At 45.0% G+C, this 18,230-nt stretch overlaps 1 protein-coding gene across 2 annotated transcripts in view; it reads right to left on the reverse strand.

Annotated features, from left to right (window-relative positions):
- Positions 1-18,230, reverse strand: part of LOC106594701 (lamin-L(III)) — a 31,580-nt gene that overhangs the window by 1,745 nt on the left and 11,605 nt on the right. The window contains exons 2-11 of one of the 2 annotated variants that reach the window (XM_045708716.1): positions 11,542-11,698; positions 10,941-11,066; positions 10,311-10,481; positions 7,508-7,633; positions 6,860-7,080; positions 4,298-4,520; positions 1,807-1,914; positions 1,518-1,634; positions 764-868; positions 448-519 (exon numbers count right to left, since the gene is read on the reverse strand). In XM_045708716.1, coding sequence (XP_045564672.1) covers positions 481-519; positions 764-868; positions 1,518-1,634; positions 1,807-1,914; positions 4,298-4,520; positions 6,860-7,080; positions 7,508-7,633; positions 10,311-10,481; positions 10,941-11,066; positions 11,542-11,698 — 1,393 coding nt within the window. In that variant the 3' untranslated portion in view covers positions 448-480. The remainder of the gene's footprint in view (positions 1-447; positions 520-763; positions 869-1,517; positions 1,635-1,806; positions 1,915-4,297; positions 4,521-6,859; positions 7,081-7,507; positions 7,634-10,310; positions 10,482-10,940; positions 11,067-11,541; positions 11,699-18,230) is intronic. The other variant, XM_045708717.1, reaches the window with a different exon arrangement.

Raw genomic sequence — 18,230 nt, forward strand, 5'->3', positions numbered from 1 at the left:
AATTTGTAAGTCGCTCTGGATAAGAGCGTCTGCTAAATGACGTAAATGGAACTGTGTGAAAGAGCCATTGTGTGTAGTACATTTGTGAAGATCATTGCAATCAAGAACTCACACGTATTGATTGGATTTCTGGATAAATGGGAAATGAGTTGGAATCTCCAGTACCTGCATTTGTGTCAAAATGAAATGGCTATTTAGAATGTTGGACCCCACAAAAGCCATAACAAGTGCCCTATATAGGGAATAGAATGCCATATGGGACTTACATATGGCACCCTACAGGTTAGGTTATGGAGCGTTAACAAGAGCTGTAGTAGGGATTAGACAAGCAGGGGCTTCGACCCAAATGGCACCCTATTCTTTATAGTACACTATATAGTGAACAGGGGGCGATTTGGGACACATCCAGGCAGTCAACAGCCACGCTGTAGGCAGTCACCTCCTCACCTCCAGTGGTCTGTGTGTCATGAGACAGGCTGTTCACAACACCAGACAGCACTTCCTTTTCCTTCTCTTGGGCTTTTCCATCAGGGGGAATGGAGATCAAAAACACAGTACTGATCAGTTTCCCCTGGGTACAGGCCTGGGTACAGGCCTGGGTACAGGCCTGGGTACAGCATTTACCTGTCTGCTGAGGAGCAGCGTGTGTGTCTGTGTGTTTAGATGTTTTCTGAGGTATGTATGTATGTAGGTATGTATGTATGTATGTGGACAGATCCGTTTGGATTTACACGTCTCCTGGGGTGTGTGTGTGTGTGTTTACCTGTCTCCTGAGGTAGTGAACATCACTCCCTTCCATAAACTCTTCATCAACCTCCACATCGGAGTCTTCCTCTCCTCTCTCCTGCACACGCAGCTCTGCGGTCTCCTAGTGATGATGACAGCACACGACAGCCAATGAACATCAAAAATCCGCTCACAGCTGAGCCGATTGGAGTGGGGTGAGGTTTCCCCCTAGTCGCTGATTTTGAGTCAGTTTTACATTTCCCCCACTAATGGTTAAGATTTTAACTGGTGGAGGGGAAGCTGATCCTAGATCTAAACCTAGAGGAAACTTCACACTGCTGCATTCCACTTCATCTTATTTGCAGGGTGCTTAAATCATAATTTGTATGGAGACACAAAACACTTCTCCAGGTCTTGTGAGATATCAAGTGTCTCAGAGTAGGAGTGCTGATCTAGGATCAGGTCCCCCCTGTCCATGTCATCTTATTCATTGTGATGTAAAAGGCTGAGAGGTTTGATACATATGGCCCCAGACCCATCTACGCAGCACAGCTGCAATGAAGACAACCTGAAATGCAACAGACATCTCTCTGAGCTTAGGAGCTTAAAGATCTTTGCAAGATGGCTATTAGAGAAGTGCACAAGGATAGAAATCAAATTAACTATATTCACCCATGTAAAAGGATATGAATGAAATGAACTTGATTTCCCCTGGTGCACAAAAATATAGAAATGTATTAAGTAGATTGGACCAGTAGACTGGGTCGTGGTGGCCAGTAAATAGTGGTCACCTCTTCATCTGGGTTCAGTAGGGTGACAATCACATTGTTGACCGGACCCCAGTTCCGCTGGTTCTTCATGACCAGGTCACCTGGAGAGGCCTCTACGCCTGCCTCCGAACCCCAGATCTGACACACACAATCACAGTCCCACACGGTCAGCTGGCAACAATGCATGTTTTAAATGTTATTTTAGTTTTACTAATCATTTTTGGAGATGAGGAACATTGTATATGGAGGCCTGGTTAGTTTCCCCAAATACGTGCGTGCGTGCGTGTATTAGGTGCATGCGTGTACTCACAGTGAGGGTGTTGCCCCCAGCCAGTATGTAGGAAGGGGGGATCTGGAAGAACAGTTCAGGAGAGTCCAGGTGACTCCTCCTCACCACCCAGCCCCCTAGTGGCTGCTCCTGGAACAGCAGAAAAAAACAGCCGGGTCGTATTCATTAGGCATGTCCAATAAGAACTACTTGTTCTGCTGCAAAACATTTATAACGGTGAGCCCTAATGAATACGACCCAGATGAAATTCAGATTGGGGACAGCGGCACGTTCAGCCGGGCATACTGGAGCAAAGTGTTTTGCAATGGAAAACAATGGTCTCGTTTCTAAATTGGACAAGTTCAAGTAGCACCTCCGGTTTAAAAACGCTTCGCCCTACTGAACACAACCCAGATCTTTCACACAGCTTCAGAGACTGAAATCGTTGTCAGGATACATTTGCATTGCGATGACACAAAACACAGGTTAGTAAACACAAAACACTAGACTTAAAGAGACTGTCTCAATGACACCCTATCCCTCATCTAGTACTCTACTGGTTAACCAGTGGCCTGGGTGACTTTAGAGACTACTGGTTAACCTGTTAGGGCTAGGGGGCAGTATTTACACGGCCGGATAAAAAACGTACCCGATTTAATCTGGTTATTACTACTGCCCAGAAACTAGATTATGCATATAATTATTGGCTTTGGATAGAAAACACCCTAAAGTTTCTAAAACTGTTTGAATGGTGTCTGTGAGTATAACAGAACTCATATGGCAGGCAAAAACCTGAGAAGATTCCTTACAGGAAGTGGCCTGTCTGACAAGTTCTTGTTCTTCTTGACTCTCTTTATTGAAAACTGAGGATCTTTGCTGTAACGTGACACTTCCTACGGCTCCCATAGGCTCTCAGAACCCGGGAAAAAGCTGAATGATGTAATTCCAGCCCCTGGCTGAAAAACATTAGCGCCTTTGGTTAGTGGTCTATCAGAGGACAATGAGACTGAGGCGCGTGCACGAGGCGACCCCATGTTTTTATTTTCTCTCTCTTTGTACTAAAACACAAGATTCCCGGTCGGAATATTATCATTTTTTTACGAGAAAAATGGCATAAAAATTGATTTTAAACAGTGGTTGACATGCTTCGAAGTACGGTAATGGAATATTTAGATTTTTTTTGTCACGAAACGCGTCGGGTGTGTCACCCTTCTTTACCCTTTCGGATAGTGTCTTGAACGCACGAACAAAACGCCGCTATTTGGATATAACTATGGATTATTTTGAACCAAACCAACATTTGTTATTGAAGTAGAAGTCCTGGGAGTGCATTCTGACGAAGAACACCAAAGGTAATAACATTTTTCTTATAGTAAATCTGACTTTGGTGAGGGCTAAACTTGGTGGGTGTCTAAATAGCTAGCCCTGTGATGCCGGGCTATCTACTTAGAATATTGCAAAATGTGCTTTCACCGAAAAGCTATTTTAAAATCGGACATAGCGAGTGCATAGAGGAGTTCTGTATCTATAATTCTTAAAATAATTGTTATGCTTTTTGTGAACGTTTATCGTGAGTAATTTAGTAAATTCACCGGAAGTTTGCGGGGGGTATGCTAGTTCTGAACGTCACATACTAATGTAAAAAGCTGGTTTTTTATATAAATATGAACTTGATTGAACAAAACATGCATGTATTGTATAACAATGTCCTAAGATTGTCATCTGATGAAGATCATCAAAGGTTAGTGCTGCATTTAGCTGTGGTTTGGGTTTATGTGACATTATATGCTAGCTTGAAAAATGGGTGTCTGATTATTTCTGGCTGGGTACTCTGCTGACATAATCTAATGTTTTGCTTTCGTTGTAAAGCCTTTTTGAAATCGGACAGTGTGGTTAGATTAACGAGAGTCTTGTCTTTAAAATGGTGTAAAATAGTCATATGTTTGAGAAATTGAAGTAATAGCATTTCTAAGGTATTTGAATAACGCGCCACGGGATTCCACTGGCTGTTACGTAGGTGGGACGAGATCGTCCCACTGGCCCTAGAGAAGTTAACCAGTGGCCTGGGTGACTTTAGAGACTACTGGTTAACCAGTGGCCTGGGTGACTTTAGAGACTACTGGTTAACCAGTGGCCTGGGTGACTTTAGAGACTACTGGTTAACCAGTGGCCTGGGTGACTTTAGACTCAAAGCAGTGCACTAAGTAGAGACGTAGAGCTTCAGATTCTCTCAACACTGTGATTGGTCAAAGCGAGGCGGTAGGTACTTCAAGATTGAATCCTTATTAATGGTCAAACTGCCTTGTCCTTTTGTGATATTACAACAAAGAAATTACCAACACTTATTTCCATCTCTGACATCATCACACGCACGATAGAAGAGCACAATATGTACTGCATTTTATTACCATGCTACACGACGCTCCTCAGCTCAGCAACAACAATAACAATTCTGGTGGGGCGGCCAGTGGCACCGTTTCCCCCTACTGCGGAATCCATCTTTAATTGGTCAGAGTGGGCGGTAGGTAGGTACCTTCTCAGAGTTGTTCTTCAGTGTGACGTAGTTCCCCTTCAGGTCTATCTCCGACACCATCATGTGACTGTGGGCCTTGGCGTGCTGCGAGACCTTGTAGGCTGGCGAGGACCCCGTGCCACCTTCGTTCTTGCGTTTCTTCCCGCGGACAACTCGGCGGGCGCCCTGTGCGTGCGTGCGTGCCACGGCCCCATGCTGGGAGGGGCTCGGGGAGAGGTGGAGTCTGGGAACACAGAACAACGTCAGGAAGATGTTTGGGAAACCCTGGTTTCTCTGTTTTATCTACTGTGCTCCATCTTTGCTGCCATCTAGTGACCTGTTTTATGTGACTCCCCTTGTTCTCACTAAATGTACCCCTCCTATTCAAGACCAGGACTACTTTGTCTTTTCTAATACTTCTAACCTTAATATGCATTTTTGATAATAAATCTACATCACAATTTTGAATTTATATTGCCTACTGCCGTGTGGCTCAGATGGTAGAGCATGGCACATGCAACACCAGGGTTGTGGGTTCGATTCCTACAGAGGACCAGTACGAACAAATATAAAAATGTAAGTCACTCTGGATAAGAGCTCTGCTAAATGACTAAAATGGAAATGCTGTTTACTATGCTGTGTCCACCAATGACTATTCTGTAACCACTTCCTCTTCAGTCAGGGTTAAGTAGAAGATGGTTTGTTCAAAAGAAGACTGCTTATCATTGTTATTCCGTGATGAAGGCCAGTTTAAATAAAGGCTTTTTAACCAATTATATGAAGAGTGTCTTGGTCCTCTTAGTTTTTTATGTTTGGTGAAAGGACCGTGTGTGTGTGTGTGTGTGTGTGTGTGTGTGTGCGCGCCAGACCTGGGTTCAAATTAAGGTTGACCCCAAAGACTTGAATAATTCAGAATACATTTAAATTTACTAGAATTCACCATTTCAAAAAGTATTTGAACCAGGTCTGAGGTGTATGCAAGCATGCATGAATGAATGTATGTATGTATGTGTGAAGGCAAGCACCTGCTTGCAAACCGTACCCTCACTAATGTCTCCATTTCCCCACACCTGCTCTCCTCTCCCTCCAGTCTCTCTCTACCCCCCCCTCACCTCCTCTCCCGCCAGTCTCTCTCTACCCCCCCTCACCTCCTCTCCCGCCAGTCTCTCTCTACCCCCCCCTCACCTCCTCTCCCGCCAGTCTCTCTCTACCCCCCCTCACCTCCTCTCCCGCCAGTCTCTCTCTACCCCCCCTCACCTCCTCTCCCGCCAGTCTCTCTCTACCCCCCCTCACCTCCTCTCCCGCCAGTCTCTCTCTACCCCCCTCACCTCCTCTCCCTCCAGTCTCTCTCTACCCCCCCTCACCTCCTCTCCCTCCAGTCTCTCTCTACCCCCCTCACCTCTTCTCCCTCCAGTCTCTCTCTACCCCCCCTCACCTCCTCTCCCTCCAGTCTCTCTCTACCCCCCTCACCTCCTCTCCCTCCAGTCTCTCTCTACCCCCCCCTCACCTCCTCTCCCTCCAGTCTCTCTCTATGTCCTCCTCACCTCCTCTCCCTCCAGTCTCTCTCTATGTCCTCCTCACCTCCTCTCCCTCCAGTCTCTCTCTACCCCCCCTCACCTCCTCTCCCTCCAGTCTCTCTCTACCCCCCCTCACCTCTCCCTACAGTCTCTCTCTATGTCCTCCTCACCTCCTCTCCCTCCAGTCTCTCTCTACCCCCCCTCACCTCCTCTCCCTCCAGTCTCTCTCTATGTCCTCCTCACCTCCTCTCCCTCCAGTCTCTCTCTATGTCCTCCTCACCTCCTCTCCCTCCAGTCTCTCTCTACCCCCCCTCACCTCCTCTCCCTCCAGTCTCTCTCTACCCCCCCTCACCTCTCCCTACAGTCTCTCTCTATGTCCTCCTCACCTCCTCTCCCTCCAGTCTCTCTCTACCCCCCTCACCTCCTCTCCCTCCAGTCTCTCTCTACCCCCCCTCACCTCTTCTCCCTCCAGTCTCTCTCTACCCCCCCTCACCTCCTCTCCCTCCAGTCTCTCTCTACCCCCCTCACCTCCTCTCCCTCCAGTCTCTCTCTACCCCCCCTCACCTCCTCTCCCTCCAGTCTCTCTCTACCCCCCCTCACCTCCTCTCCCTCCAGTCTCTCTCTATGTCCTCCTCACCTCCTCTCCCTCCAGTCTCTCTCTACCCCCCCTCACCTCCTCTCCCTCCAGTCTCTCTCTACCCCCCCTCACCTCTCCCTACAGTCTCTCTCTATGTCCTCCTCACCTCCTCTCCCTCCAGTCTCTCTCTACCCCCCCTCACCTCCTCTCCCTCCAGTCTCTCTCTATGTCCTCCTCACCTCCTCTCCCTCCAGTCTCTCTCTATGTCCTCCTCACCTCCTCTCCCTCCAGTCTCTCTCTACCCCCCCTCACCTCCTCTCCCTCCAGTCTCTCTCTACCCCCCCTCACCTCTCCCTACAGTCTCTCTCTATGTCCTCCTCACCTCCTCTCCCTCCAGTCTCTCTCTACCCCCCCTCACCTCCTCTCCCTCCAGTCTCTCTCTATGTCCTCCTCACCTCTCCCTACAGTCTCACTCCATTTCCTCCTCACCTCTGCTCCTCTCCCTCCAGCATCTTGCGGTAGGCATTGATCTCCATGTCCAGGGCCAGCTTGACATCCAGCAGCTGCTCGTAGTCCTCCAGCTGGCTCTGCATCTGGGCCCGCATGGCCGACATCTCCTCGTCCTTGTGGCTCAGCCGCTGCTGCCACACCTCACGCTCCCGGTCCAGGGTCCGCTCCAGTTCCCGCACACGCCCCTCTAAGGCCCCGTTCTGAAGGGAGATATGGAGGGGGAGGGGAGGAGGAGAATCAGAGAGAAATAGGGGGTTGTGAGAAACAGTCATCCACACAGACAACTTTCAGACTCCCTGACACCAGTCAACATACATAGTGATCTCCAACATCAAAAGCCTTATTATATCTCTAGTCTGTAACCAGTGAAATGTTCCTGTACTATAGTAAAGCCCTAGCAGCAGCCTGGTAGGTACCTGTTTCTGGAACTTTAAAAATACATTTGATTGAATGATTGAGTGACGTTCCAGAATCAGACACACCTCTGGGGTGTAGTGTCCCTAGCTACAGATCTAGGATCAGCTTCACTTCCCCAATCCTAAGCGTAACCATTAGTGGGGGAAATGCAAAACTGACCCAAGATCAGCATCTATGGGCAACCTTACCCTACACACATACAGCAGGTACCTGTTTTTGGAAGTGATTGAGTTGTGAGGAGAGGGTCTCGATGCGGAGCTTGGTGCCAGACAGCTCCTCTCTGGTGGACGAGGCAAAGTTACTACTCTTCAGCGCCGTCTGATGGGCGTTCTCCAGCTGTCAAAACACACACTCACGTTACATACACACCAAAGGAAAAGCAATGTGTTAATGTCATATGTTTTGACATGAGACCGAGCTACATTATCTGTTTACCATAAGCCAAAAATTTGAAGAAAACAACCCCCCCCCCCACACATTTGGATTTACAGCAATGTTTCTAAATAACTTCATATGAGTAGAGGTACCTAACATACCAGAGTCAACTGCATGTTGAATACTTGAGGTGAACTTCATTTGACCAGTACATATGGTGGACTGGGTTTGCACTTTTGGGACAAGTCAGTTGGTTCCATTTTACAGAGCAAGCCAAATAAGGTGTACCTCAAGTGTTTGCTATTGGCTACAGTATGACGACACTTCTACCTAACACGGGCTGGACTGGTGAGAAAACCTTTATCAGCTGGACAAAGCTCTCCCTAATCTGCACTGTCATCTTTCTCACTCCTCTTCTCTTCCGTCATCATGCACTCCTGCTCTAACAGTGTGCACGACACACACAGCGACTCCCTGACACACAGCTCTCTCTGAAAAACACATACAGTTACACACCAGCAACACACACACAGTACCAGTCAAACGTTTGGACACACCTACTCATTCAAGGGTTTTTCTTAATTTTTTACATCAAAACAATGAAATAACACATATGGAATCATGTAGTAACCAAATAAAGTGTTCAATCAAAATATATTTTATATTTGAGATTCTTCAAAGTAGCCACCCTTTGGCTTGATGACAGCTTTGCACACACTTGGCATTCTCTCAACCAGCTTTTTTATTTTATTTATCAAGGCAAGTCAGTTGAGAACAAATTCTTATTTACAATGACGGCCTACTTGTAAAGCCCCCCGGCCAAACCCTCCCCTAACCCAGATGACGCTGGGCCAATTGTGCGCCGCCCTATGGGTCCCCCGATCACGACTGGTTGTGATACAGCCCGGGATCGAACCCAGGTCTGTAGTGATTCCTCTAGCACACCGATGTAGTGCCTTAGACTGCTGCGCCACTCGGGACCAGCTTCATGAGGTAGTCACCAGGAATGCATTTCAATTAACAGGTGTGCCTTGTTAAAAGTTCAATAGAGGAATTTATTTCCTTCTTAATGCATTTGAGCCAATCAGTTGCGTTGTGACAAGGTAGGGGTGGTGTACATTTGGTAAGTCCATATTATGGCAAGAACAGCTCAAATAAGCAAAGAGAAACGACAGGCCATCATTACTTTAAGACATGAATGTCAGTCAATGAGGAAAATTGAAAGAACTTTGAAAGTTTCTTCAAGTGCAGTGGCAAAAACCATCAAGCACCATGATGAAACTGGCTTTCATGAGGACCGCCACAGGAAAGGAAGACCCAGAGTTACCTCTGCTGCAGAGGATAAGTCCATTAGAGTAAACTGCACCTCAGATTGCAGTCCAAATAAATGCTTCACAGAGCTCAAGTAACAGACACATCTCAGCATCAACTGTTCAGAGGAGACTGCATGAATCAGGCCTTCATGGTTGAATTGGTGCAAAGAAACCACTACTAAAGGACACCAATAAGAAGAGACTTGCTTGGGCCAAGAAACACGAGCAATGGACATTAGACCGGTGGAAATCTGTCCTTTGGTCTGAGGAGTCCAAATTTGAGATTTTGGGTTCCAACCACCGCAGAGTAGGTGAGCGGATGATCTCCGCATGTGTGGTTCTCACTGTGAAGCATGGAGGAGGTGTGATGGTGCTTTTCTGGTGACACTGTGATTTATTTAGAATTCAAGGCACACTTAACCAGCATGGCTACCACAGCATTCTGCAGCGATACGCCATCCCATCTGGTTTGCACATAGTGTGACTATCATTTGTTTTTCAACAGGACAATGACCCAACACACCTCCAGGCTGTGTAAGAGCTTTTGACTGAGAAGGAGAATGATGAGTGCTGCATCAGATGACCTGGCCTCCACAATTCCCCAACCAAATTGAGATGGTTTGGGATGAGTTGGACCGAGTGAAGGAAAAGTAGCCAAAAGGTGCTTAGCATGTGGGAACTCCTTCAAGAATGTTGGAAAAGCATTCCAGGTGAAGCTGGTTTAGAGAATGCCAAGAGTGTGCAAAGCTGTCATCAAGGCAAAGGGTGGCTACTTTGAAGAATCTCAAATATATTTGGATTTGTTTAACACTTTTCTGGTTACTACATAATTCCATATGTGTTATTTCATAGTTTTGATGTCTTCACAATTATTCTACAATGTAGAAAATAGTACAAATAAAGAAAAACCCTTGAATGAGTAGGGGTGTCCAAACGTTTGACTGGTACTGTACATACAAACCTCAACATAATCTAAAATATACTGTGTATGTAAAATGTACATAGGTTCAGAACTTTGTTAAACATCACAGCATAGTTGAAAAATATATAGCATATAGAAATCAAAACTGGATGGTCTTCAGAGATAGATGGGAGGGGTTGAGGATAGCTGGGTGGGCCTAAAACCATCTGCCCTTGAGCAAAGCACTTTACCCAAAAACAATAAGCTGGAAGTAAAAGCCTAACTGTTGTTGTCCATTAGTTTACTCCAATTAGGGGAGGTAGGGCTAGGGGAAAAGATATTATACATTTAAAAAATAAAGAGGCAGGGAGGCAGAGAAGGAGGGAGAGAGAGAAAGAGAGCGGAAGAAAGAGAGTGTGAGTACCTTGGCACTGAAATTCTTCTCCAGATCCTCTTTATACTGCTGGATTTGTCCGTCATGCTCCTGCCGTAGCTGCTGCATGGCCTCGGCCAACTTACTCTCAAATTCTTTCTGTCTCCCAGAATCCACCTCCATCAGGCGACCCTCGTGTCTGCTCCGGATCTCCCTGACCTCCTACACACACCCCGACATGAACAGTCACACACGCCAACCGCAGGAAGACAACATGGGTCACATTCCATTCTAACTCCTAGTCCTCTCCCAGAACCTACCCACCCCCACCACCACGACCCCTTCTACTCAACATGGAGGAAACGACATGGGCCACATTCCATTTCAATCCCCAGCTCTTAACCATTTCTTCTCACCCTCCTACCCCTAGCCACTTCATTAACCCCTTCCCTCCTGCATGCTGTGGATACCCCACACCTCATAGAAAGACAGGCAGAGACAACATTGAGTTTGATATCTTACTATTATTAGCATGTGTCAATAGTTACCCACTTCAACAACCAACCAATCTGACTGTGTCGCTTCTGTGGTAATAGTGGGCCACATGTGATGTCTTTCTTATGCAGCAGTTACTGCAATGTGTGTGTCCGGTTGTGTGTTTGTCAAGTGTGTGTGTGTTACCTGTTCGCCAATGTGTCTCTGGAACTCCAGCTGTTCCCGTAGCGTCTGCACCTGGTTCTCCAGGTCCACCCTCCTCAACATCTCAGAGTTCAGCTGGGTCTTAGTCTCCGCCAGCCCACACTCCAACTGAGACAAAGAGATCACCTTTTGCATTCAAGGACTTAACATTTAGCCAAAATGAAGCAACCCCCCTAGTAAATGACCTAGCCACGTCTCATAACAGCCCATAAGCATCTTCTCAGTAGACGCTCGCAAGCTAATGTTAGCCACCCTACACTAGTACCAGCTTAAACCTATGGCTAGCCAAACTAGTTAGCTTTAGACTATTTAAAAAATATCATAACAGAAGAATCAAAAGGTTGAATCAGTGCATCTCTAGGCAGAATATACTTTGTTTTGTCTGATGCTGTTTAATGCCTTTTGTGTTGTCACCCACTCCTTCTCAGAGCTGCGTTCACACCCGACACAGAACCTGATGCATAACACTGTCAAAATGCTGCAAAAACATCTGTATGTGGTGTTGGTTTAATTGTGTTTAACTTTAAACAAAACATTAAATTAACCTCACTAGAAGACCTATAGATGGCAGTCTAGTCCTTACATTGGCCACCTGGGCCTGTAGGTCAGTGACGTCATCAGCCTGTCTTCTGTTATCTGCCAGTTGATTGGCCAGCTCTGCGTCTTTAGAGTTGAGGACCGCCTCCAAGTTCCTCCACTGACCCATGGCCATGTTGCACTCTGCTTCCTTCTTCTGGTTCCTGGTAGGATGAAAAAGAGGACAGGTGGTTACTATGGTTCCTGGAAGGAGGAGAGATGAGAGAAGACAGGTGGTTACCATGGTTCCTAGAAGGAGGAGAGAAGACAGGTGGTTACCATGGTTCCAGGAAGGAGGCAAAAGTGATAGAAAGAAGTGAGAGGTCAGGGAGGTTAGTATGACTCCTGGAAGGAGTGAAGAGAGATGACAAGAGACGAGAAGATATGGCTTCCATTGTTCCTGGTGGGAGGAAAAAGATCACATTTAAATTTGAGTAATTTAGCAGACACTTTTATCCAGAGTGATTTACAAGAGCATTTTGGGTTAAGTGCTTTGCTCAAGGGCAGATCGCCATATTTTTCATTTAGTCAGCACGGGATTCAAACTAGCAACCTTTCATGACTAAAAAATTCAGGAGGTTAGCCTACTATGGTGTTACAGGGACTACCTGTTAGTGGGACTAGGTCCCCATCTAGTGGCCTTCATGTGTATTGCATGTAGAGTATGTGATGCATTGTCCTCTATCCATCCAAGCGTTCTGTTTTGAACATGACTGAAGTTAAAGCGCAACTGAATGCAAAAAACAACTTCTCTGGTTAATATGTGGCATTAGTCAAACGTATTCCAGTGTCAAAATTGACAAAAAAGTGTAAGTATGATAATTTTGGGCATAAAGTCAGTATTATTCCAAAACAGTGTGATATTTGTCTAACGAGTCCGTCACGACTTATTTGGGGTTGGGCTTTGATTTCGATCATGCCCACTATAAAGGGATTGTAGCGCCTACAGCAAATTGTCATGCACCGAGAAGCAGCTGTGCTGATTGCGCTCTATCTAATCGTACCGAAGAACAGACAGACAGACCTGCCCACATTACGCAGCACCTCGGACTTGTTTACATAAGACAACACATTGCCAAATGGTGGAGTTCGTTTTGCATGTCCCCAGGAGCCGATGCCCCAGGTGGGTGGAGATTTCACATTAAGGACCAATGGAATGGTCTAAAATGAGCAAACTCTGCCTACCCGGGGGCACCGGGCCATGCAAAATGTAGGTCTTCCCTGTGGCTCAGTTGGTAGAGCATGGTGTTTGCAATGCCAGCATGGTGTGTGCAACGCCAGGGTTGTGGGTTCGATTCCCACGGGGGGCCAGTACAAAAACAAATTTTAAAAAAATGCATGAAATGAAATGTATGAATTCACTACTGTAAGTCGCTCTGGATAAGAGCGTCTGCTAAATGACCTAAATGTAAATGTAAAATGAACTTGACCATTATGTTGAAAGAAAACTTGGCCCAGAAGCCCTTTATGAAGTGGCCACTTGCTGTGGTGTTTGATAGGGATCACAGGTCTGCCTAGTGGTTGACTTGGACTGAAATAGGTGCCGGTAGCCTACTCCTTTAGGGTGCCGGTAGCCTACTCCTTTAGGGTGCCGGTAGCCTACTCCTTCAGGGTGCCGGTACTGTTTAGGTGCAGGAACTCCACAATACTTTTGAGCTAATATTCTATTTGAGGTGCAGGAACTCAAGCAGTTGACCTCTTGCCCAAGTCAAGCACAGTCTGAGAATTGACTGGAGATGATGCGTGCACTTGTATCCCAACTGCCACTTGTCAACATTCCAAAATTCTGAACCCATTAGCGAGCATCTTGTATCCTGCCATGACCTTCTATGTTATTTTTTTATTTAACTAGGCAAGTCAGTTAAGAACAAATTCTTATTTTCAACGATGGCTTAGGAACAGTGGGTTAACTGCCTTGTTCAGGGGCAGAACGACAGATTTGTTTTACCTTGTCAGCTCGGGGATTCAATCTTGCAACCTTTCGGTTACTAGTCCAACGCTCTAACCACTAGGCTACCTGCTGCTTTACATGATTCACTATGAAACAGTGCCAGAAAGACGCATACTAATAGAGAGAATGTTGAAAAAACATAATGGCACCGAAGCACATACCTGCCAGTGATTTGATAGGCTGATTTATCTAACGTGGCTTTCCTGCTCAATGTGCCTGCTAGCTAGCTTCATTGACAAACACAGATGGAACTTAGCCTGCTAGTGATTTTGGCCTCTGATAAACAGCATGTAGCTTATGATTAATTTACAATCGTTTGCCAGCTTGCTGATTAAGGTTGGAACGAATCAGTCCTGTGCAGCTGTTGTTTATTCATGTTCTGTATGATGTCATGTTTCATGTGGACCCCAGGAAGAGTAGCTGCTGCTTTTGCAACAGTTAAATGGGGATCTAAATAAAATACCAAATAAATAGCTCTGTGTGCGCAGCAGCAGACAAATTATTCTTCTGCATTGCACTGCTAGTTTTCATGCACATTTTTGAACTGCACCAAACACCTAGCTAGGATGTAAAATTGCACAACAAAAATGTCCTCGGCAAAAACGTCAAAATTAATTGCAGATTTCTTGATTAATCTTAGATCAATTGTGACTATTTTGGGGAAGTGTTAAACTAGTGGCTCTGTTGTGGCTATGGTGTCTCAAAAGTGACAAATGAAAGAGAAATTATTTCATAGAGAAAAACAGCTCCCTTGGACCTTTTTTAAAGAAAAAAAAGATTTCAGTCTTGCGGGTGTGTTATCGGGTGTTGCGGGTGTGTTAACAATTTTTTTATTTTTTTTTAAGTTCCAAGGGTGCCATTTTTACCCCAATATCAAATAATTTCTGGGTAACAAGTGCCTTACTGTGAACATTTTATTTGAAAACAGTAAAAAAATATATCTAAAATAGCTTCATAGCAAAGGGTAATTTCTCAAGCAACAATTTTGCTAGGACTGTCAGAGTGGTCTGAATGGGGAGGGGAAAACTGACAACTATCTGTTATTGGCAGAGAGGAACTTTCTGATTTGTCTATTAACCAATTCACAGCATGGTGATGTAACCATGGAAGGCCAAAACCATCATCCCACCAAAACAGGCTAAAATTTCAGGTGGTCTTTCAAACAGCTTTTACACTAAAAGTGCATTATCATTTCCACAAATTCACAGTATTAGTCCACCCACAGCGTGAAAATGTATATAAAACTCAGGAAAATCACATTTGACTGCACTGAGCCTTTAAATGAGCATCAGAAAAACAAGGGGAATCAGAGTTCAGTCGCCCTTTAAGTCTTAGCTCCGAATCTAAGCCAATATTACTACACAAACACCTGGTGGGAGGAAAAGAGATGACAGAAGTCTGGTGGTTCCTGTTAGGATAGAATAGAGATGACAGAAGTCTGGTGGTTCCTGTTAGGATAGAATAGAGATGACAGAAGTCTGGTGGTTCCTGTTAGGATAGAATAGAGATGACAGAAGTCTGGTGGTTCCTGTTAGGATAGAATAGAGATGACAGAAGTCTGGTGGTTACTATGGTTCCTGGTAGGATAGAATAGAGATGACAGAAGTCTGGTGGTTACTATGGTTCCTGTTAGGATAGAATAGAGATGACAGAAGTCTGGTGGTTACTATGGTTCCTGTTAGGATAGAATAGAGATGACAGAAGTCTGGTGGTTACTATGGTTCCTGTTAGGATAGAAAAGAGATGACAGAAGTCTGGTGGTTCCTGGTAGGATAGAATAGAGATGACAGAAGTCTGATGGTTACTATGGTTCCTGGTAGGATAGAATAGAGATGACAGAAGTCTGGTGGTTACTATGGTTCCTGTTAGGATAGAATAGAGATGACAGAAGTCTGATGGTTACTATGGTTCCTGGTAGGATAGAATAGAGATGACAGAAGTCTGGTGGTTCCTGGTAGGATAGAATAGAGATGACAGAAGTCTGGTGGTTACTATGGTTCCTGGTAGGATAGAATAGAGATGACAGAAGTCTGGTGGTTACTATGGTTCCTGTTAGGATAGAATAGAGATGACAGAAGTCTGGTGGTTCCTGTTAGAATAGAATAGAGATGACAGAAGTCTGGTGGTTACTATGGTTCCTGTTAGGATAGAATAGAGATGACAGAAGTCTGGTGGTTACTATGGTTCCTGTTAGGATAGAATAGAGATGACAGAAGTCTGGTGGTTACTATGGTTCCTGGTAGGATAGAATAGAGATGACAGAAGTCTGGTGGTTACTATGGTTCCTGTTAGGATAGAATAGAGATGACAGAAGTCTGGTGGTTCCTGTTAGGATAGAATAGAGATGACAGAAGTCTGATGGTTACTATGGTTCCTGGTAGGATAGAATAGAGATGACAGAAGTCTGGTGGTTCCTGTTAGGATAGAATAGAGATGACAGAAGTCTGGTGGTTACTATGGTTCCTGGTAGGATAGAATAGAGATGACAGAAGTCTGGTGGTTCCTGTTAGGATAGAATAGAGATGACAGAAGTCTGGTGGTTACTGTTAGGATAGAATAGAGATGACAGAAGTCTGGTGGTTCCTGTTAGGATAGAATAGAGATGACAGAAGTCTGGTGGTTACTATGGTTCCTGTTAGGATAGAATAGAGATGACAGAAGTCTGGTGGTTCCTGGTAGGATAGAATAGAGATGACAGAAGTCTGGTGGTTACTATGGTTCCTGTTAGGATAGAATAGAGATGACAGAAGTCTGGTGGTTACTATGGTTCCTGTTAGGATAGAATAGAGATGACAGAAGTCTGGTGGTTCCTGGTAGGATAGAATAGAGATGACAGAAGTCTGGTGGTTCCTGGTAGGATAGAATAGAGATGACAGAAGTCTGGTGGTTACTATGGTTCCTGTTAGGATAGAATAGAGATGACAGAAGTCTGATGGTTACTATGGTTCCTGTTAGGATAGAATAGAGATGACAGAAGTCTGGTGGTTACTATGGTTCCTGTTAGGATAGAATAGAGATGACAGAAGTCTGGTGGTTCCTGGTAGGATAGAATAGAGATGACAGAAGTCTGGTGGTTCCTGGTAGGATAGAATAGAGATGACAGAAGACTGGTGGTTACTGTTAGGATAGAATAGAGACGACAGAAGTCTGGTGGTTACTATGGTTCCTGTTAGGATAGAATAGAGATGACAGAAGTCTGGTGGTTACTATGGTTCCTGTTAGGATAGAATAGAGATGACAGAAGTCTGGTGGTTCCTGTTAGGATAGAATAGAGATGACAGAAGTCTGGTGGTTCCTGGTAGGATAGAATAGAGATGACAGAAGTCTGGTGGTTACTATGGTTCCTGTTAGGATAGAATAGAGATGACAGAAGTCTGGTGGTTACTATGGTTCCTGTTAGGATAGAATAGAGATGACAGAAGTCTGATGGTTACGATGGTTCCTCTTAGGGTAGAATAGAGATGACAGAAGTCTGGTGGTTACTATGGTTCCTGTTAGGATAGAATAGAGATGACAGAAGTCTGGTGGTTCCTGGTAGGATAGAATAGAGATGACAGAAGTCTGGTGGTTCCTGGTAGGATAGAATAGAGATGACAGAAGTCTGGTGGTTACTATGGTTCCTGGTAGGATAGAATAGAGATGACAGAAGTCTGGTGGTTACTATGGTTCCTGGTAGGATAGATTAGAGATGACAGAAGTCTGGTGGTTACTATGGTTCCTGGTAGGATAGAATAGAGATGACAGAAGTCTGGTGGTTACTATGGTTCCTGTTAGGATAGAATAGAGATGACAGAAGTCTGGTGGTTCCTGTTAGGATAGAATAGAGATGACAGAAGTCTGGTGGTTACGAAAGTTCCTGGTAGGATAGAATAGAGATGACAGAAGTCTGGTGGTTACTATGGTTCCTGTTAGGATAGAATAGAGATGACAGAAGTCTGGTGGTTCCTGGTAGGATAGAATAGAGATGACAGAAGTCTGGTGGTTACTATGGTTCCTGTTAGGATAGAATAGAAATGACAGAAGTCTGATGGTTACTATGGTTCCTGGTAGGATAGAATAGAGATGACAGAAGTCTGGTGGTTCCTGGTAGGATAGAATAGAGATGACAGAAGACTGGTGGTTACTGTTAGGATAGAATAGAGATGACAGAAGTCTGGTGGTTACTATGGTTCCTGTTAGGATAGAATAGAGATGACAGAAGTCTGGTGGTTCCTGGTAGGATAGAATAGAGATGACAGAAGTCTGGTGGTTGCTATGGTTACTGTTAGGATAGAATAGAGATGACAGAAGTCTGATGGTTACTATGGTTACTGTTAGGATAGAATAGAGATGACAGAAGTCTGGTGGTTACTATGGTTCCTGTTAGGATAGAATAGAGATGACAGAAGTCTGGTGGTTCCTGGTAGGATAGAATAGAGATGACAGAAGTCTGGTGGTTACTATGGTTCCTGGTAGGATAGAATAGAGATGACAGAAGTCTGATGGTTACTATGGTTCCTGGTAGGATAGAATAGAGATGACAGAAGTCTGGTGGTTCCTGGTAGGATAGAATAGAGATGACAGAAGACTGGTGGTTACTGTTAGGATAGAATAGAGATGACAGAAGTCTGGTGGTTACTATGGTTCCTGTTAGGATAGAATAGAGATGACAGAAGTCTGATGGTTACTATGGTTCCTGTTAGGATAGAATAGAGATGACAGAAGTCTGGTGGTTACTATGGTTCCTGTTAGGATAGAATAGAGAT

Source organism: Salmo salar, chromosome ssa26 (genome assembly GCF_905237065.1).
Source record: "Salmo salar chromosome ssa26, Ssal_v3.1, whole genome shotgun sequence".
Classification (NCBI taxonomy): Eukaryota; Metazoa; Chordata; class Actinopteri; order Salmoniformes; family Salmonidae; genus Salmo; species Salmo salar.